Genomic DNA, 22,497 nt, shown 5'->3' on the forward strand with positions numbered 1-22,497 from the left:
TTCCTCCCCAGCTGCCTCCCTGTGGCATGGCAGAGACAAGACAGAACCTTGGGATTGTTGCTTTTGAAATGTTGAGGCCAAATACTTATCTACAGGATGATCTCAATCATGTTTTGAAAAATGTATGAATGTTCAGGAAGAACATATAAAAATGTTAATAAAGAATGGTTCTCTCTGGATGGAGGAAAATAAATGATTTTCTTTCCTTAAAGAGCAGAGAGGGCCGGGCGCAGTGGCTCACACCTGTAATCCCAGCACTTTGGGAGGCCAAGGCGGGTGGATCATTTGAGGTCAGGAGTTCGAGACCAGCCTGGCCAACATGGTGAAACCTCATCTCTACTGCAAATACAAAAATTAGCCGGGCATGGTGGAGCACACTTGTAATCTCAGCTACTCAGAAGGCTGAGTGAGGCAGAATTGCTTGAACCCAGGAGGTGGAGGTTGCAGTGAGCTGAGATCGTGCCACTGCACTCCAGCCTAGGCAACAGAGTGAGACTCTGTCTCAGGAAAAAAAAAAAAAAAAATAGAGAGAGGAGAAATGCCACTGAGATGAGAACCCCCTAAGACATATATACCCAGAAGTAGCTGAGCTCACATCTGAGCCCCTGCTCCCTTAAATCCCCCAAGAAAACAGCACTAGCACATGAAGTTAGCTCAGCCCAGGTGATGATGTCAAGGTGAAAGAAAGCTCCATCTTGAGATTTAACAGAAAATCAAGCCAAGGCGGAAATGAGCACAAACAGGCTTTTTAGAAGAGGCAAGTGGGCCTGGAGCAGGGCCCAGGTTTTATTGATAGAGGGCTGGGTCCTGCCCCAGTTCTGCTGAAGCATGCAGGCAGGCCTGTCCAAGGCAAATACAGCAGCAGCCTGATCCGGCCAGCCCAGGAGCAAACCCCATGCCAGGCTGTTTGCCCACTGGGGGCTGTTCAGCTCCCACGCGGGGTTCTTGGCTCCTTCCTCTGCAATGTTTCAGTGGTGCTTCTGCTCTAGACAAGCCCTGATTTCACTTGCCAGAGGGTTCCAAGGTTGACTCCTCTCTCCAGCAGAGGAAAGGGGGTCACTCTGTTTCCAAAAACTCAGACATGAAAGCATCTCTTCACTGCTGACATTTGGAGGATGAGACAACGAATCCAGCCAACTCCAGGCCTTCCCTGGGCCTTTTGCCTGCCACACTCGGAAGCTGGCTAGCCCACTCTAGGGCAGGGTTTCTCAGTCGTGGCCCAACTGACATTTGAGGTCAGATAATTCTTTGTTGTGGGGGGCTGTTCTATGCAAAACAGGCCGGCTAGCAGCATTCCTGGCCTCTTCTAGAATCAGTAGCATCCTCTAAGTTGTGACAACCAAAAATGTCTCCAGACAAATGTCCTAGGGGGTGAGTAAAATTGCCGCCTTTTGAGACCTGCTGCTCTAAAGGAAGGAACAGAAAGAGACCCAAAGAGGAGACCCAAGAAGTAATGGGGACAGCCAGGCTCCAGGGTGGGGTGCAGGGCTGAGGAGATCAGAAAGAAGAGACACTTGGAAGCTCCCAAAGAGAAAAGCAAATTGAGACCAGAAAAGGCTGTTTCAATAAGATTTTTAGGAAATGTTGCTATATGGTGTACTATGTAACCTCCTCCCTCTATCTTCTGAGGAAAACCTTCAGGAAACATCTGCATTGCCCATCAGCACTTTTGGGGGCCAGATGTGCCTCCTCTCCTTTCCCTGTGCCCCATCCTGGGTAGACAGTTCCTGCTAAGGGTAAGGCCCTTCCAAGAGGCCTGGTTACATTCAGGCTACACCAGAAATAGTTACTATTCCAACGTCTGTGGAGCGATGTGCAGAGTTTTAAAATATACTTTTTAGAACTAATCCAGCATCACCCTTATAAAAACATATATCATTCTTGCTTTCTAATAATTCTTTTTCCAGGGAGAGAGAAAGGCGTGAGGGAACAGCTGGGAGGCTGGTAACACCCATGGTGAATTAGGCATTTGAACACTGTTGATTGTGTTCCAGAAAAAGCATGTGATGGCTACTCCGGAGACCGGGGGGCTGCTCGTGAGTCTCCCATCCAGCACCTGGGTCCCCCAATATAGTTTCTCAGAGCACCTTGAGATTTTCCGTCAGAGACACAGGATATATTTGTTTAAAGTCTCACTCCCTTACCCTACTGTAAGCACCGGATGTGTAGAAACCATGTCTGTAATTTTCATCATTAAATCCTCAGCATTCCTGGGCCTGGCACATGGTGAACACTCGAAACTTATTTGTTAAATGAATTAAAGGATGATATTCTTACTTCCCTGACTCGCAACCTTCAACCCACACATTAAGGCTTAAATCAAACATCACCTCCTCCGGGAAGCCTTCCCTGATTTCTCCCAGCAGAAACAATTGCACTATATATCCAAACACTTGGTTCATACTTTTATTGCAACATGCATCACAGTGTATGCTATTTGTTGGTATTCTGCCTCCCCTGCCAGAATGTAAGCTGTCTGAGGACAAGAATTGTGACGTATCATTTATTACCCCAACTCTCACCCATGCTTGGTACACAGTAGATACTCAATAAATGCTTGTTCAATGCAAGAAGCAATAAACACACTCCTCTGTCTCCATTCTAAATCCTAGAAATAAAAGTTCAGATACATCACAGTTCAAGTGTCTTTACAAAACCCAGAACCAAAAGCTGCTTTGGACATCAATTTTCTGGTTCTTTAACACAGGGAGAGAACATTTGCCCAGCCCCTCTGAAGGTTGGGCTGGCCTGGCTGGACAATGTGCTTGAGATGCCTCAGCCCCAGCATCCCCACTGTCCCAGGGCTATGAGGCCTTTAGGGACCATCAGAAGGCTTCTCTGGAAGCCACCCCACTGCTCACTCATACCCACAACTCTGGCTCAGAGCCCTAAGCCACAATAGGCTCTGTACTTGGGGAGAACTACAGGGGACTTCTGAGTATCTTCAGAGTTCTCTGTGTCACTTCCCCTAGTCCCCTTGGAACAGGGTGTCTGTGAACTCCATCCAGTGCATGTGGAATCTGAGGCCTCATGCCACCTCCTGCTCACCAGAGCTCCTGGGAGAGAAAGTGGAGCCCGGGGCACCTGCAGAGGCTGTTCCCAGCTTGGTACGAGAGCTTTGGCACCTACCTGGCTGAAGGTCATGGTGAGGGTGCTTTCTGGAGAGGGTCTGTCCCGGGATAAACCCTCCTGCTGACTGCAGTCCAACTGGATCAGGCTGCGGCATTCTGGGTGACAGGTGAATTTACAGTCTGGAGGTAAAGAACAAAAGGGAGATTAGAGGACAGGCAGGATTCCTCCCCACTTTCACCCAGAGAAATAACCTTGGAGATTGCATTAGTTCCCAGCGGGAAGAGCAGTGCAGGAGAGAAGTGGTGGGGCGGGAGACAGCGTGAGAATGTCACCCTGCTCTCGGATCCCCCAGGAAGGATGCAAGTTAAGTGCTCTACGCGTTTGCAAACTGCTTTCACCTGCATTACTTTGTGTGACTCTGCAATCATTATTATTTCCATTTTACAGATAGAAAATCGGTGCCTAGAGACCGAGTTACTTTCTCAAGGTCAGAACTTCTGCCTCCCAGACTGGTGCTCTTTCTACCACTTTACATTAATCACCAGCGCCCATAAATCCCTGGGGAAGGACTTGACTTTTCTGGGCCTTATGTTGCCAATCTGTAAAATACAGGTTGTGCATCCCCAAGCTGAAAATCAGATCTCCAAGATGCTCCAAAATCTGAAACTCTTTGAGCATCGACATGACACTCTAAGGAAGTGCTCACTGGAGCAATTCGGATTTTTGATTTTCAAATTTGGGATGCTTGACTGGTATCATACGTATTCCCAAATCTGAAAAAAGACCAAAATCAGAAACACTTCTGGTCTCAAGCATTTCAGATAAAGGATACTCAGCCTGTATGGGTAATAGCTGCCCTGCCTGCTTCTAGTTATAAAGGAGGACATATCTTGAAGAATTAAAAGTGCTTCCAGAGACAAAGGCATTATCATCAGCAGGAAGTGCTGTTACCTCTCTCTGACCCCGCCTAGGCTAGAATGTGGGGATGCTACTCTGAATGCAGCTGAAATAGCCCACAGACCACATCCCAGATCCGGGGATTCAGCGGGTGAAGCACATTCCGTCGACAATGTTCACTTCCATGGAAGCAGAGACTTAGTGACCAGAGTTGAAAAGAGCTTTGGGGACTACCTTAGAGATGGGGAAACTGAGGCCAGAGAGAAAAAGTGAGGTGCCCAATGACACACAGCTCATTGGTGGCAGCACCAAGGCTGCTAGTATTTTCCAGCTTTCTCAAGGGCTCTCTTTGGAGCCTCCTGGCAGAAGGGAGGTGAAGTCAAAGGCAGCAGGAGACTCAGGGAGGCGAGGGGAGGGCAGGGGAGCGGGGGTGGGGGGTAGTGAAGACAAGGTGGCAGCAGAAGAAAGTAACACAAGTCCATCCGCAGGCAAAATGCTCGGATCTGAGGTGTGGTCCTCACAGATAGCTGCCAGGTCAGCTGGAGTCACCTATTCTGGAGGTGCCTCAGCTCGGCCAGAAGGCCCAGCCTTCTAGGCGCTGGAATCTCATAAATTTTCCTTCTGGACTGTGAAGGCAAGTCATGAGGATGGGTTAGGGTGGGCGGGTTTTGTGGCAGGAGTCGTGACAGCCTGGACTTGATTGCATACCTGGGGATTAGGGGGCCACTTTTTGTTGATAAGGGCTCAGGCACCTCGAAATGCTTTTCCTTCCTTCTAACAAGCTCCAAAAATTCAGTACATTTGGTGTCGATTTTTAAAAGCCACCACAGCACACTCTATCTTGGCAGAGGGGTGATGGCTCCTTTTCTCCCCACTTTTGGGGAGCTTTGGAATGACACCCCCCTCTCCCCAGCTGCCCCTTCCCTTACTCCCCCAAAGATAAGCACCTGGGCCATGTTTCTTGCACGGGTTTTGCCACTAATGTCCGTAGGGGAGCACCCTGACAAATGTGGGGACACACAGAGATCCCAGAACCGCATGACCTTCCTACCCATGGCCTGACCACCTTTCTGTAACACCGTCTGGAACCTTCACTGCTCATCTCCTTTGTGCTCGAAAGTGAAGCCCACCAATATCCTCTCCTTCAGATCCCACGCTTCTCTACGCCTCCCTCCTCCTCTCACTTGGAGACAGAAATGAATGAAGTCAATTCCCTGGGGCATGCACCCATCTACCTGCAGGCACCCACATGCATTTCTGGTCCTCCGTGGGAGACCTCTTGCTCAGCACAAAAACAGCCTCCCCTTTAGTAAGGTGAAGGGTACAAAGGGAAGTGCAGGCCAAACTTCTGCCCGCAGTGCCCAGAAATACCAGGGCTTTGATAAGGGAGCACTGAGGCCAGAACCCACAATGGGCAGCATTGTTCCTGGCACTGGCCCTGGGACACACCTGTAAGGCTCTGGTAGAGCTCTGAGCGATGAAGAATGCTCTGAGGATGCCAAGAAATGGCAGCAAGGAAAAGGAGGAAGGACTGAAAGCTCGCCCAACTCCACGGTGATGACAGCTGCCATAACTCACAAATGGGAAGGCACCTGGGAGAGGAGGAATTTCTCTCTCCTCCTCTTTTAGCTCCTTGTCCTGTTGGCACAGGCAGTCTATGTCCACCTGTGCATCTCAATCTCTCAATTTCCATCTCACACACACACACACACACACACACACAGACACACACACACACACCCCCTGAAAACATCACCATGCTGAGCTGGACAACACTAAGTAGCAGAAGACTCTGAGAAGTGTTCTGGGATTTTATAAGAAGCATGTTTGAGCACCAAAGACTTTGTTCCATCGGACCATGTAATCACAGGCTGCAGCAAAACCTCTGAAGCACATCTTCATACTTCCTGGTCCTGGAAATGCCAAGCCCAGGGCTTTTAGGCCAGCAGAGATGAAGTCAGAGCCCCCATGCCTTTCTCCAAACCCAAAAGCAACAGCCTGCAGGCCTGACATTTTCAGGGATTGGGGAGACCCATGAGATTCCAAAGACAGAGCCACATTCCACTAGACCCAGTGGTTAATTCTCCACAGACCACAGTTCCCTTAAGGCAGCTCGTCACCAGCTGCTGCCAAACCAAACCAACCCCTGCCCTTGGTATTCCACTGTCCTCCACAGCCTTCAGCTAGTGCTCAATTTATGTTTTGTTTTTTGTTTTTTCTTTTTGAGGCAAGGTTTCACTCTGCCACCCAGGCTGCAGTGCAGTGGCACTATCGTGGCTCTCTGCAACCTCCACCTCCCGGGCTCACCTCAGTCTCCTGAGTAGCTGGTACTGCAGGCGCCCACCACTGCACCTGGCTAATTAAAAAAGGGTTTCACCATTTTGCCCAGGCTGGTCTCGAACTCCTGGGCTCAAGCGATTTGCCCACCTCTGCCTCCCAAAGTGCTGGGATTACAGGTGTGAGCCACCGCACCCGGCCAGGTGCTCAGTTTGGATGAGGAAGGAGGGAGGGAAAAGTGAAACTCTGGGTGGAGCATGGCTTCTAGGAAGGAAGGGTTCAGCCCTCCCTGGACAGCTAGTGCCATCGCCTCTGGCAGCAGCATCAATGTCTGGAGCATGGGGGCTTCCTCGTGCTCTGTGCTAGCCCGAGGGTGAGGATGAATTAGACAAGAAACCTGGGAAACCCAGGCTCACTGGGCAGATGGGACGCACATGTGAAAAGATAACTAACAACAGAGACAGCCCAAAGCAGGGGCCTGGCTGTGGCACAGACCTAGGAAGCTTGCTCAACTAGAGACAGTTGCCAGCCAGAGCGGGCAGGGAGGGCTTCAGGGTGCAGACAGCTCTGGGGAGCTTCCAGAGGAGATGAGACTCCAGGTAAATCCTGTGACCTTATCACAGGGGCCAAGAGGAGGCAGGGGATTCTGTCATCACTAAAGAGGACAAGGATCTTGCCAACAAGAGGCAGCAACAGATTAAGGAGCAATATTTGTAGGTTCTAGCTGTAGTTTCTCCGGGAGAACAGGCATTTCTTGATATTGACATTGCCATCTGTAAAATCAAATGATCCTTTCCCCTTTGTAGCCTTTCCTTCCAATGACAGCCCCTATACCTATTGCTAGGGGATGCTTTGAGGAAATTAAATGTGCTTCCAGGATTTGGAAGAGGGGCCTATGAAAGTATATAGAAGGAGGCAACTGTAAAGGGAAATGAAGGAGACAAACCACAATAGGAGCCCCTCTCCCCAGAAGGGAGCCACAACCAGGAGCTGGGATGGAGGGCCAAGGACCTCAGCACCCAGGACCACTGGAACCAAGTACCATGAACCAGGTGACTTAAACAGAAAATTACTGTCTCGCAGTTCTGGAGGCTAGCTTGAAATCAAGTGTTGGCTGGGCCAGGCCAGCTCTGAAATATGCAGGAGAGTCCTGTGTTGCCTCTTTCTGGCTTCTGATGATTTGCTGGATTCCTTGGTGTGCAGCTGCATGACTCCAGCCTCTGCGTCCATCGTCACGTGGCGTTCTCCCTGTGCTTCTGTCTTCTTATAAGAATACCAGTCATCTTGAATTAGGAGGCCATCCTACTCCAGTGCGACCTCATCTTAATGACGCCTGCAACTACCATGTTTCCGAATAAGGTTGCATTCTCAACTACTGGGGGTTAGAACTTTTTTTTTTCTTTTTTTAAGACAGGGTCTCACTCTCTCACCCAGGTTGGAGTACAGTGGCATGACCATAGCTCACTATAACCTCGAACTCCTAGGCTCAAGCCATCCTCCTACCTCAGTGTCCTGAGTAGCTAGGACTACAGGTGTGTGCCACCATGCCCAGTTGATTTTTTTGTTGCTGTTGAAACAGGGTCTCTCTATGTTGCCCAGGCTGGTATCAAACTCCCGGCCTCAAGTGATCCTCCCACTTCAGTCTCCCAAAGTGCTGGGATTACAGGCATGATTCACCATGCTCAGCCTGGGCGTTAGGACTTAAGTTTATCATTTTTGGGGAAAGCCCAGTTCAATCCACAACACGGACCCTCCCTGGGCCATATTAGGAGCACAGAGCCCTTAGGCCCAAACAGATGGCGGTTTCTAGTGGAAACCTCCTCCAGAGATCACAGTGGGCCGGCAGGACAGGACCAGGAGGCTAGGGAGTGGTAAACTGAAGCCAAGACGGCCTGCCTACTTCTACCAGGCCTGCTTCTGGGCTTCACAGTCCCTGAAGGTTACCGCCAAGTTCACCACCTCAAACATGGCCCACAGGCCATGGTGGCCTATGCTTAGAGATGCATTACTTCTTTCACTGTAGCCCTGAAGTAGTAAAGCCAGAAGGTGGAACTACACAGGACACAGGAGTTCCACAGCTAGGAGGCTGTTTTTCCAAAATTTAGAAGCTACAAACCTCCCCTTAATCCCCAGGGCTGCCAATGTTAGTTTTTGCCCCAACCCAGTTGCCAAATGCACACACACACAGAGGCACACACATGCACCCTCTGCCGTGTGGCTGCATAGCCTGAGTGGCTATTTTCTGAACCAGAAAACGGGTATGTTGATAAGAACTTATTCTGTTGATAAGAAACCCTTAAGGCCCTTTCACCCCAGAGTTGCATGCAAGATACAGAGACAACATAGAACTCTCCATTTAACTCTCCCCTCCTCCAGCCCAGGCCAAGGCGTGGGTAAGGGCCAGGCGGGCACCAAGGCGACTGAGCCCGGATGACACCAGAGCTACCAGCCTCCCCTGTGGTCAATCCCAGGTCAGTGAATAGCAGCTTCTCACTCTGCATGGACAAAGCAACTTCCGATGCCTGAGGGAAAGCAGGACAACTTCTGAATCCGGGAACGTATGCGCATTCTCTGAACATCCCTGTGCCTTTTTGAAGAAAGCCAATCTTAAGCAAACCTTAACACCCCCTTCCCTCTCTCCCTGAGGACCAGCAGCCTGGCCTATGCTGTGATGTCATGGAAAGAGAATGGACTTTGAAGAAAGTCCTCCAGGCCTCCAGGCCCCGCTCAATTAGCTCTGTGACCCTGGGTAAGTTATGAACTTCTCTGAGCATTAATTTTCTCTACCCTAAAACAGGAATCATAGTAGCCAGTTCCTAGGGCTGCCATGAGGATTAAATGGGGTTCCTGATGTCAAGAACTACATAGAAGCCCTGGAAGGTGGAGGCTCCAAGTTAAGAGTTAATGATCCATCCCCTACCCTCTCCTTCCACTGCTCTGCTATGTGGATTCCTGAGTCTCACCAACCTTATTCCTATAGGTATTTCCAAAACAAGCACACAAATCACTTTTAGTTTTAAGATAATTTTGTTCTTAGGCACTACAGGGAAATCTGAAAAAATAATATGCATTGGAAAATTACAATTTACCAAAGTTTTGGTTTTTTTTTTTTTTTTTTTTGAGACAGAGTCTCGCCCTGTTGCCCAGGCTAGAGTGCAGTGGCGTGAACTTGGCTCACTGCAAGCTCCACCTCCCGGGTTCACGCCATTCTCCTGTCTCAGCCTCCCAAGTAGCTGGGATTACAGGCACCCGCCACCACGCCCGGCTAATTTTTGTATTTATTTATTTATTTATTTTTAGTAGAGACGGGGTTTCACCATGTTAACCAGGATGCTCTCGATCTCCTGACCTCGTGATCTGCCTGCCTTGGCCTCCCAAAGTGCTGGGATTACCGTGCCTGGCTCAATTTACCAAAGTTTTAAAAGGGCAGGTGTAAAGCTTGTCCTGATTCTCTTGAATAAGTCAGTGGGGACTGTCACCATCTCATGGTACCTGTCTTCACTCCCTTTTCAAGGGGATTCTCCTTTAAGAATCCCCCATTTTTCCACTGGGCGTTGCCCCACTGGAGCCCCTGGGCTGGACCAGCTATGGCAGCTCCAAGAACACCCAGAGAGGGTCTCCAGCGCCCTCTGCTCACAGACCATCCCAGGGCAGCTCCACCACCTCCAGCCCCCTGCACCCTCACCCTGCAGCCTCTACCCTGCCAGCTCCCCCAGCTAGGATACCGCCTCTCAACCTGGCCCCAAGATGTCCCTTCAGACTCAGGTTCTCATACAATAGACACAGTTGTTCCCTCTGCAACCTCACCGCCTGCTCCGGATCTCCTCGGCCACAGTTCCTGAATGCGACCCTTTCTGCAGCCCTTTGCTCTGGGCCCTGCTCCGAGTTTGGGAAGCCCATTCACTAGCAAGCATTCAGAAAGGGACTACTACAAATTGGTTCAGTGACTAAAGGAAGGAATGGTTCTCTGCTGCCCTTTGTTGAAGTGGAGAGACCAGAGTGCCAGTGCTGATCCGACCCCAGGCCGGTGTCCTAACCTCTAGTGGCCTTGGTTTCCTCATCTGTTAAATGGAGATGATAGCAGTACGGTTGTTGAGAATCAAATGAGAAAGTTATGTAAATAACAACACAACACTTGCTACATACTAGGAGTTCAATAATATTAGTTCTCCTTTTTACCTCGCTAACATCCAAGTCTGTCTGGCCAGTGGCCACAGCATCAGACATCCTCATCTCGAAAGCCCGTCTGTGCACACCCCATCAGTGCCCACTGACCTTCCTCCAGACCTTCACCTGGAGGTGCATCACAGTCCTAAGGAAAAGGTCTTGATCATCCTCAGACCTTCCATGGCTCCCCTATGAGCAAGGGAGGCCCCAGGGCTCAGCTCCCTGCAGCGGGGAGGGGCTGGGTGTACTTGCTTAGAGTCTGTAAGGGGTAACCCTGCCCCACTTGGCAGAGAAGCCTCTGGCCGGCCCCCTGGAACATCCCTCCTCCCTGCTTTTCTACTCACCCCTTCTCCAACATTTGAACTTCTAAAATCTCACTCTAGTTTCAGAAAAGAAAATTGTTAACCAAAGTTAATAAGTTCCAGTATTAAAGGGGATGTGGGGGAATGAGAAGGTACTACCTTATTGGTGGTATCAATTTCCTGCAGGAATTTATTCTGGGTATGTATTTACTCATATCTAAATATATTGTCACTAAAATGTTCATCACATAGTTATTTATGACAACAAAATGCTAGCAATACCCCCACATCCATCTACAAAAGACTAGTTATAATTATATTTTGAAATGGAATACTATGTAGCCATTATATAAGATGATGCATATTGATATTGGTCAACATGAAAATATGTCCACAACATACATCTAAAAAAGGAAAAAGATTGTGTTTTATGATTTCAATGATATAAAATCTATACATACTTATACATTATGCAGAGAGCTGTCTGGAAGGCACGTCACATGTTTGCTTTGAGTGATGGGATTTCAAGTGCTTTTCCTACCTCTATAGTTTCTAAATTGTTTAAATTTTTATAATGGAAAAATATTCTTTACTAATGGAAAAATGCCACAAAAAGGGAACAAAGAAAAATCACGTACCCACACTGTGATGACATCAGGTACCATTACTCAGTACCCACCATACACCAGGTATTCTACATGCATTATTTCATATAATCCATACTATGACTGGGCAACATGTGTTTCTACCCCAATTTTTAATTTTTATTTTATTGTATTTATTTTTTTTTGAGGCAAGGTCTCACTGTGCCACCCAGGCTGAAGTGCAGTGACGTGAACATGGCTCGCTGCAGCCTTGACCTCCCAGGCTCAGGCAATCCTCCCACTGAGTAGCTGGGATTACAGGCACACATCACCACACCTGGTTAATTTTTTTTTTTGAAGGAAAAATTGTAGTATTTTAATTATTTTTATGTACAGAAAACTCAACAGTGTGCATTTAACCCGGTTTAGTGGCAAGTTCTTTAGCCTTTGCCTTTTTGAACTTGGCGATGTGAGCCACAGACTTGGGACCCAGGACATTGCCGCCCCAGTGACGGTGGATGTCATCGTATCTGTCATTGTAATCGGTCCTGATAGCTTCCACCAGCTTAGCCAAAGCGCCCTTGTCTTCTGAGTTAACCTGTGTGAAGGCAACGGTGGTACAGGTCTTCCTGTGGACTAGACATCCCAGTCTTGCCTTCTCCTTGATAATGCAGTAAGGGACCCCCATTTTGTGACACAGGGCAGGCAAGAAGACGACCAGCTCAATGGGATCCACGTCATGTGCAATCACCACCAGCTGAGCTTTCTTGTTCTCCACCAAAGTGGTGATGGTGTTAACTCCTGCTCGAAGGACAGGTGGTCTCTTAATGGGGACGTCCCCTTTGCCGGCAGCTCTCTTCTCAGCCTGGGCCAACGGCCTCTGCTTCTTCTCTTGCTTTGTTTCTGGTCTGTACTTGTGGGCCAGCTTAAGCAGCTGAGTAGCTGTTTGGCGGTCCAGGGCCTGGGTGAACTGGTTAATCGCAGGAGGCACTTTCAGCCGCTTGTAGAGGATGGCTCTCTGCCTTTGCAACCTGATATAGCAGGGCCATTTCACAAAGCAGGTGAGGTCTCTTTTGGGCTGGATGTCCTGTCCAATGCCAAAATTCTTAGGCCTTTTCTCAAACAGGGGATTCACCACTTCCTTGGCCTCCTGCTTCTTCATGACAGGAGCCACTTTCTTCCCCTTGGCCTTCTTTCCTTTCAGCATCTTGGGCAATGCGAGGAGAGAGCTAATTTTTTAATTTTTTGTAGAGACAAGGTTTCATCATGTTGCCCAGGCTGGTCTCAAACTCCTGGCCTCAAGTGATCTACCTGTCTCAGTCTCCCAAAGTGCTAGGATTACAGGTGTGAGACACTGTGCCTGGCTACCACTAATTTTTTTAAAATAGACTTTTTTGGAACAATGTTGGTTCACAGTAAAATTGAGCAGGAAATACAGAAAGTTCCTTTATACCCCCTGCCCCTACATATGCTGCACAGCTTCCTCTATTATCAGCATCCCCCACCAGAGTGGTACATTTGTCACAATTGATGAACCTACACTGATTCATCATGATCTCCAGAGTCCATAGTTTACATTAGGGTTCACTCTTGGTGCTGTACGTTCTATGGCTGTGGACACATGTATAATGACATACACTCACCATTATAGCATCAGGCAGGGTAGTTTCACTGCCCTAAAAACCCGCTGTGCTCTGCCTATTTATCCCTTCTTCCTCTCTAACCCCGGCAACCCCTGATCTTTTAACTGTTTCCATAGATTTATCTTTTCCAGAATATCATATAGTTGGAATCATAAGATACGTAGCCAATTTTCAGATTGGCTCTTTCACTTAGTACTATGCATTCACTTAGTATTATCTCCCTGTCTTTTTTTTTAATTAAAAAAATTGTGGGTACATAGTAGCTATATATATATTTATGAGGCTCCTTGTCTTTTCATGGCTTGACAACTCATTTCTTCTTATTGGTGAATAATATTCCGTTATCTGGATGACCATAGTTTATTCATCTCTTCACTTACTGAAGGACATCTTGGTTGCTTCCAAATTTTGGCAACTCTGAATAAAGTTGCTATAAACAACTTTATTCAGGTTATTTTGTGGACATAAGTTTTTAACTCATTGGGTCTACTCCTATTTTAGAGATAGGGAAATTGAGACTTGAAGAGATAAATGACCTTTGGCAGCCTCGTAGCTGGCGAGCAGCAGGGTGGAGAGTGAAGATGCATCACGCCTGGCTGCTCCTCAACAGCCCATTCCTCAGAACCATCCCCTCCACTTGTTCCTGGTCCCTACTCTGCACTGCTTGAGGCCAGGGATGGGCTTCACTGGGGATGGGAGTCAGGGTGGCCCAAGGCCAGAAAGAGCCTGGGTTGAAGGGATTTGGGCAAGGAGTGCTTTTTCCTCTGTCCTAGCAGGGAGCAGGGAGAGTACCTCACCTGAGGCTTCTGTCCTGTCTTTGGAGGGCCTGGGATGTGCCACTTCGCAGCTCTCCTCCAAGCTCAATCAAGCCACTCAGCCTTGGAGGCTGCCAGCATCCTGGGAGTTTCTGAAGCCACCCATACTGTCTGCCTGCTCTGAACTGGTCCTCCATCCATGACCCCTTTGTCTCTGGAACACCATATCTGCGAGACTTGGAACCACCCAGGCAGCAGCCAAAGGTTCCTGTCCTGAGCTCTCAGGACAATTTCAGCAGAAAGGCCAGCACTTCAGCCAAGTTCAGGCTCCACAAGACAGCAGGCTCTCAGCCTTCCCCACTCAAAGAGGCCCAGCCTCTGCAAACCCCCTCCCTATGACACCAAAATGGACACCAAGTTCCCAGCACCAACTGCCTCACAGATTGGCACCAGAGCGCACCCACTTACCAGCCATACATCAGAAATCCTTACCCAGATAGTGTGATCCCTTGAAACACACTGCTTAACATGTGTGATAGAGGTCTTAGAGAATGGGTGGAAAAGATGGAACACTCAATCGGGTGCTGGGGCGTGCAATGAATCTGGACTCTGGAGTCACATGAATCAGGGTTTGGGCCTGAGCCCTCCCTCTAACTGGGTATGAGACACCTGGACAATTAACCTCAGTTAACTATGGAATTTAGTTAGCCTCAGTTTCCTCAACTGCAAATGGCGGTGGTAGTATCTTTCTTGCCAGCAAATTTGTTGCCAAAATTAGACAGTATGTATGCAAAGCATCCAACGGCACCTGGCATATGGTAGGTGCTCAATAAATGGCAGCTGTCATTTTCAACGCTATGAGATGCCTGAGTCCACCCAGCTTCCTGTGGACTCAGCATGTGATGCCAGCCAAAAACCCTCTCAATTTTCAGGTCCTCTTCTAACGTATTAGGGTAAGAAGAACTGTGCAACTTTCCTGCTCATCTGAGTTCCTCCCACCTGCTCCCACTTCCCTCCAACTTCTGCCTTTAATGGGTTCAGAGGAGTAAGGCAGGGGGGCTGGAAGGATAGGTCATGTTGGTGAATGGGAAGGCGGAGAGACTGTGATAGTCAAGCCTGGAGGTCTGCAGCCATTGCCAAAATCAACATGATCTATAAGTTTTTCAAACTCCTGGCTAAACTCCTAGTGAGGCTGGCAGCAAGGGAATGGAAACTCCCCACTCCAAGGTTCAGGCAGCCAGGTCAGGACATCTGCATCCTTATGTTTCCAGGAAGGAGGCGAAGCCCAGCTCTCTTGAGACCACTTACTGTAGTTCCTTGATTTAGAGGACAGACCACCCTGGGGGCATTCAGCATCCTGCAGCCCAGCCCGGAGGGCCTGGAGGCACACTACTGCTCCCTCCCTCCACACAACCCCAGCCCCAGCTCCAACACACACACACACACACACACACACACACACACAGTGCCAGAAAGCAAGCCAGGAAGCAAACAGGAAAGGTCAATGTAATGGTAAGACGAGTGTCCTGGAACTCTAAGGTCAGAGATGGCCAGCCCCTCATGTGGACAGGCAAGATGGGCAGCTGACACGCAGGGGCTGTCGTGTCTGTGAGAACAGCCAAGAGGGGATGCGCCCGAGCAAGCTCTAGTTTGGTTCAGATGCTGAGTTCCCATGTAAAAGAGTGGGTTGGGGTGGAGGGCTTTATGGAAGCAGGTTCCTCCAAGGCCGGTGAAAGGGGAAAGTGCTGGACAGGTGGGGTGAAGCTGGGAGCCTCTGCTGAACTGAGGCACAGGAAAGAGAGCCAAAGACCACCCCAAGATCCTGGTCTTTACTCTCTTCCAAAATGACTGTATCAGTTTTCTGTGTGGCAGGGCTGGATGGGATTGACATATACTTTTGAGCGACCATTTTGTACTAAAGGGAAAGGCATAAGATCTGCTCAGTTGTTGCTCAGACACCAAAGCAGATATTAAAATTCCCTCTGGGGCCCTCAAGGTAGCTCAGGCCTGTAATCCCAGCACTGTGGGAGGCTGAGGCAGGAGGATTGCTTGAGGCCAGAAATTTGGGACCAGCCTGGGCAACATAACAAAACAATTAAAACAATTTTGTTTTGTTTTGTTTTGTTTTTGTAAAACAGCTCTCCAAAACAATTAAAACCTTAGTGGGGTGGGGGATGGTGTGTGCCTGTAGGCCCAGCTACTTAGGTGGGTGAGGTGAGAGGATGGCTCAAGCCCAGGAGTTCAAGCTTGTAATGAGCTATGATTGGTCCATTGTACTCCAGCCTGGGGGACAGAGTAAGACCCTATCTCTAAAAAATAAGAAAAATTCTTGCTGGAACCTGGGTCCCTGGATCTAATGTATCAGTGATTTATTCTCCAAGCCACATTCCCAGGCAGGCTGGATGTGTCCCCTGTGCCCTCCTCCCAAACACACCCAACCTGCCTGGCAGAAGTTGGGTGCCCCGGTTGGCCTGCAGGGACACCATCCTGTCTCACGTGGGTGGGTGTGGGTGGGTGTGCCTCTCGGGCAGGCACATTAATCATCCATCTCCAACACAACCACACATCCCTAGGCTGAAAACATCAACTAAAGGAAGGTACTGTGGCCAGGCCAGGCTGGGTGTGTTGAAGTAGGGGTGTCTTGGGAGGAGTGGGCAGAGGAAGAGAGGGCAGGATAGTTCACAACAAGTTCAGACAAATGATGCAGGAAGTAAGAGGAGCGCCTGCCAGGCACCCAGGACAAGGGAGACAGGCCTGACCCCTGGCACCTTCTCCACATGGCCTGTTCCCACAACTTTGTTCTTTGGGGGTGCTGTAGCCTGAAGCATGTCCCCACTCTGCCCTCTGCATGTGTGTGCATGTGTTTGTGTATGTATGCATGTGTATTATAAACAAATGTAATGGTGTTGAGCCATTTTTAGCAATCCGTGCTTCAACTATAGACTGTATTAACTGACTCCCTGCTAGGACAAGTGAGAGCTCTCCTTCCCATCTCTTTTGCCCCATCCCCTATTTTTTATATATAGATAATATATAAGATATTAAAATATATTATATATAAGATATATTATACATAACATATAATATATATTTTATATATTATACATAATATATAATATATGTTTTATATATTATACATAATATATTTTATATGTATTTTAAATATAAACACATATGCACTCCAGCCTGGACGACGGAGCAAGACTCTGTCTCAAAAAAAAACCATATATATATTATATGTACACTATAAAAATTATAGTATTATATATTACTGTATACTATATTATATATATTATATATATTATATAATATATACTATATAAAATATTACATATATTATATATACTATATAAATATATATTTATACTATTATTATATTATATATTATATACTATATATTATTATAAATATATATTTATATATACTATATTATATATACTTATATATAAGTATATATATACTATATAAATATATATAAAATATTTATATAGTATATATACGATATACTATAGTATATAGTATATATAACATATATAAAATGTATTCTATATGGTATATATATCACATATATAAAATGTATTCTGTATGGTATATATATAACATATATAAAATGTATTCTATATGGTATATATATAACATATAAAATGTATTCTATATGGTATATATAACATATATAAAATGTATTCTCTATGGTATATATATAACATATAAAATGTATTCTCTATGGTATACATAACATATATAAAATGTATTCTCTATGGTATACATAACATATATAAAATGTATTCTCTATGGTATACATAATATATAAAAAATGTATTCTATATGGTATACATAATATATAAAAAATGTATTCTATATGGTATACATAATATATATAAAATGTATTCTATATGGTATACATAATATATATAAAATGTATTCTATATGGTATATATATAATATATATAAAATGTATTCTATATGGTATATATAATATATATAAAATGTATTCTATATGGTATATATAATATATATAAAATGTATTCTATATGGTATATATAATATATATAAAATGTATTCTATATGGTATATCTAATATATATAAAATGTATTCTATATGGTATATATAATATATATAAAATGTATTCTATATGGTATATATAAAATATATATAAAATGTATTCTATATGGTATACATAAAATATATATAAAATGTATTCTATATGGTATATATATAATATTTATAAAATGTATTCTATATGGTATATATAATATATATAAAATGTATTCTATATGGTATATGTATAATATATATAAAATGTATTCTATATGGTATATGTATAATATATATAAAATGTATTCTATATGGTATATGTATAATATATATGAAATGTATTCTATATGGTATATGTATAATATATATGAAATGTATTCTATATGGTATATGTATAATATATATAAAATGTATTCTGTATGGTATATGTATAATATATATAAAATGTATTCTATATGGTATATGTATAATATATATAAAATGTATTCTATATGGTGTATGTATAATATATATAAAATGTATTCTATATGGTGTATGTATAATATATATAAAATGTATTCTATATGGTGTATGTATAATATATATAAAATGTATTCTATATGGCATATATAATATATATAAAATGTATTCTATATGGCATATATAATATATAAAATGTATTCTATATGGCATATATAGAATATATATATATAATGTATTCTATATGGCATATATAGAATATGTATATAATGTACTCTATATGGTATATATAGAATATATATAATGTATTCTATATGGTATATATACAATATATATAATGTATTCTATATGGTATATATATAATATATATAAAATATATTCTATATGGTATATATAATATATAAAATATAATCTATATGGTATATATAATATATATAAAATATATTCTTTATGGTATATATAATATATAAAATATATTCTATATGGTATATATAATATATATAAAATATATTCTATATGGTATATATAATATATATAAAATATATTCTATATGGTATATATATAACATAAAATATATTCTATATGGTATATATATAACATAAAATATATTCTATATGGTATATATAATATATATAAAATATATTCTATATGGTATATATAATATATATAAAATATATTCTATATGGTATATATAATATATATAAAATATATTCTATATGGTATATATAATATATATAAAATATATTCTATATGGTATATATAATATATATAAAATATATTCTATATGGTATATATAATATATATAAAATATATTATATATGGTATATATAATATATATAAATATATTATATATGGTATATATATTATATATAAATATATTATATATGGTATATATAATATATAAAAATATATTCTATATGGTATATATAATATAAAAAATGTATTCTATATGGTATATATAATATATATAAAATGTATTCTATATGGTACATGAAAAATATATATAAAATATATTCTATATAAAATATATTGTATATTATATATAAAATATATTATATAGAATATATAAAATATATTATGTATATAATATATAATATATAATATATTATGTTAATATATTATAGATAAATATATAATATATTTATATATAGTATATTATATATTATATATTATATTTATATATAATATGTAAATATACTATATATAAATATATTTATATGTTATATATATTTTATATATATATAAAAACTATATATGTTTTTTTAAGACAGAGTCTTGCTCTGTCGCCCAGGCTAGAGTGCATATATATTTATATATAAAATATAGAAAATATAATATAAATTATATAATATATAATATATCATATTTTATATAATATATAATATATCATATTTTATATAATATATAATATATCATATTTTATATAATATATAATATATCATATATTATATAATATATCATATATTATATATAATATATTTTATATAATATATATTATATAATATGTATAATATGTATAATATATAATATATTATATATTATATAATATGTATAATATATAATATATTATATATTATATAATATGTACAATATATAATATATATTATATAATATGTATAATATGTATAATGTATAATATATAATATAATATGTATAATATGTATAATATATAATATATATTATATAATATGTATAATATGTATAATATATAATTATATATAGATATTAATTATACATTATTATATATAATAATAATATATATTTATAATATATGATATATAGTATATATAATATATTATATATTATATATACTATATATCATATATTATATATATAGTATATATATATTATATATACTATATATATTATATAGTATATATTGTATAATATATATTATATATAAAATATATTATATAATATATAATATTTATATTTATATAAAATTTATATAATATGATATTTATATTATATATAAATATATATTTGTATATTATATATTATATTATATATAAAATATATAATATATAAATATATTTTTTATATATATGGGGTTTTTTTTGAGACAGAGTCTTGCTCTGTCATCCAGGCTGGAGTGCAGTGGCAGAATCTCTGCTGACCACAACCTCTACCTCCCGGTTTCAAGCAATTCTCCTGCCTCAGCCTCCCAAGTAGCTGGGACTACAGGTGCCCGCCACCATGCCTGGCTAATTTTTGTATTTTTAGTAGGGTAGGGTTTCACCATGTTGGCCAGGCTAGTCTTGAACTCCTGACCTCAGGTGGTCTGTCCACCTCAGTCTCCCAAAGTGCTGGGATTACAGGTGTGAGCCACCACACCTGGAATATATTTTTTTATACATCCAATGTTTATAACATTTCTATTGTTTTAACCAGAGCCCACTGTTGTCTAAAATTAGCTTTACTTTTAAATTAGCTTTACTTTTAAATGAATCTAGTCATCTTACAATAGCTAAACCATTTAAAATTTTTTTAATTTTAATTCATTTTTGGTTTGACTAAATTTTAGGGGGTTCTTTGTAGTTTTTATATACATTATGTTTCCTGATGATGCTGTATGCCCCTTTAAGAGATACACCTCTATTTGACTGACCTTCTTATACCATGGCACTGTGGCCTCATGCAGTGCAGCTTGTTGATGACAGTGATGGCCAGGAGAAAATGTGGAGGGAGCAGAAAGAGGTGGGAAAGTCTGCAGGCCCTCAGTGCACATCACAGAGCAGTCCTGAGAATCCCCCCTTGGCCAAGAATGGTAAGAGGCAATCTATTTTGGGAGAAAGTGTAAAAGTAAATGGTTTGGGGGAGGGTGGTGGGGTGAGCAAGCCAAATGGACCTCATTCCTCAGTGAATGTGAGAGATTTGTCACCTGGACCCTCTGACACCACATCAGAAAACGCTCACGCTGCATTTAGGGTATGGCCATGCAGAGAGAAGTGCAAAGACACAGCATAGTTTTTGAACAGGGCAATTAAATTATGTGTGACCATCAGGACACATGTACTCAGAGATACACAGGGAGAGAACTAAACCTTTTTCTACGGTTCTGTCTCCCCTCTTTCCACATCTACCCAGCTCCTAACCAGTTGTTCATTTGTGCATGCGTGGCCTGCATTCACTCACCATGTGCTGACTGAGGGCCTCCCATAGCTCACTGTTACAAAGTACAGGCAGTCACAACCAAGACTGTGTGTGACAGGAAGAAGTGTATGAAAGGATTTGAGAGAGAGAGAGAGAGCTCAGTAAAGATATATACTGGTTTGATCATCACCATGGGAAAAAAGAAATCCTATTGCCAGGCACCTTAAGAAAAAAAAAATAATTTAAAACACTGTAGGCAGTTGGGTTTAAGGGAACTCAACAAATAGCAACAAGCCCATGGTATCCAAAGCCAGTGTGGAGCTGCCAGATACCCTCTCGGCCCCAGGCCTGCTCAGGAGGGGCCCCTCCTCTAGGCATGTGTCACTCTGCTCTGGGTGTAAGAGAGACAAAGCAGCAGAGGTCCCCCAGCCCTGGGCTCTGGGCCCTCTCACCCATCCCTGGGCCCCTGAGAAGACAGACAGAGGACCCTGGGTAGCTGACAAAAGATTGGGGTCTAGAAGTGAGGGGCACATACGGAAAGAGAAGGGGAGGGTTGTTTTTGTTTGCTTGTGTTTCTGTTTTTAAGGCAGACAATCATCTCTGAGAAGGGGCAAAGGGCAGCCTAGCCTCTTGTTAGCCTGGAGTATATTTGTGGTAGTATGCCACAGACCCCAAAGTTAAGGACAGCCAAATAGGATTGCAAGGAGACCTGGCTGGGCATATGCAAACTGCAAGATGGCAGATGAAGTTCATGCAGAAAAACAGATATGAATGCACCACAGGTATGCCCAGTTCTAGTGCCAGGAGGTCACAGGAGGCCAGGAGCAGGCAGGTTCAGTCTATCATGGGACAACCAGGCTACTACATCCAACTTGTTTTTCCACACCTGCTTTGATGTCACTTGCAGCTATTCAAAGTGCCAATCATCAACCGGGCGAAAGCAGGCTCTTTTGCAGTGGGAAGGAAAGTAAATAGATTATGTCAGAGGACCTCTCTGCTGGAGACACACAAAGGCTTCTTTACAGCTGCATCGCTGCAGCCAGGACCACCAGAGACTTCTGGAGAGACCCAGGCCTATTTCCCACAGACCCCCCTAGCAGCCTTTTAAAATGACATATGACTTGCTCCTTGGCGACATGCTTGCTTAGCTCCTAAAGATACCCGGTGGGCTAATCTAGCTCTGCCTGTTAATTATGTGATGTGGTAAACTCA

At 42.8% G+C, this 22,497-nt stretch overlaps 2 protein-coding genes across 2 annotated transcripts in view; both read right to left on the reverse strand.

Annotated features, from left to right (window-relative positions):
* Positions 1-22,497, reverse strand: part of RASSF5 (Ras association domain family member 5) — an 83,974-nt gene that overhangs the window by 47,875 nt on the left and 13,602 nt on the right. Inside the window, exon 2 of the mRNA XM_003822922.5 lies at positions 3,130-3,251. Within this exon, the coding sequence (XP_003822970.1) occupies positions 3,130-3,251 (122 nt within the window). The remainder of the gene's footprint in view (positions 1-3,129; positions 3,252-22,497) is intronic.
* Positions 11,206-14,507, reverse strand: LOC106634022 (large ribosomal subunit protein eL8-like). Its single transcript, XM_034945401.2, has one exon. The coding sequence runs from the start codon at positions 12,504-12,506 to the stop codon at positions 11,715-11,717; it is 792 nt and encodes a 263-aa protein (XP_034801292.1). The 5' UTR covers positions 12,507-14,507; the 3' UTR covers positions 11,206-11,714.

This window comes from Pan paniscus, chromosome 1 (assembly GCF_029289425.2).
Source record: "Pan paniscus chromosome 1, NHGRI_mPanPan1-v2.0_pri, whole genome shotgun sequence".
Classification (NCBI taxonomy): domain Eukaryota; kingdom Metazoa; phylum Chordata; class Mammalia; order Primates; family Hominidae; genus Pan; species Pan paniscus.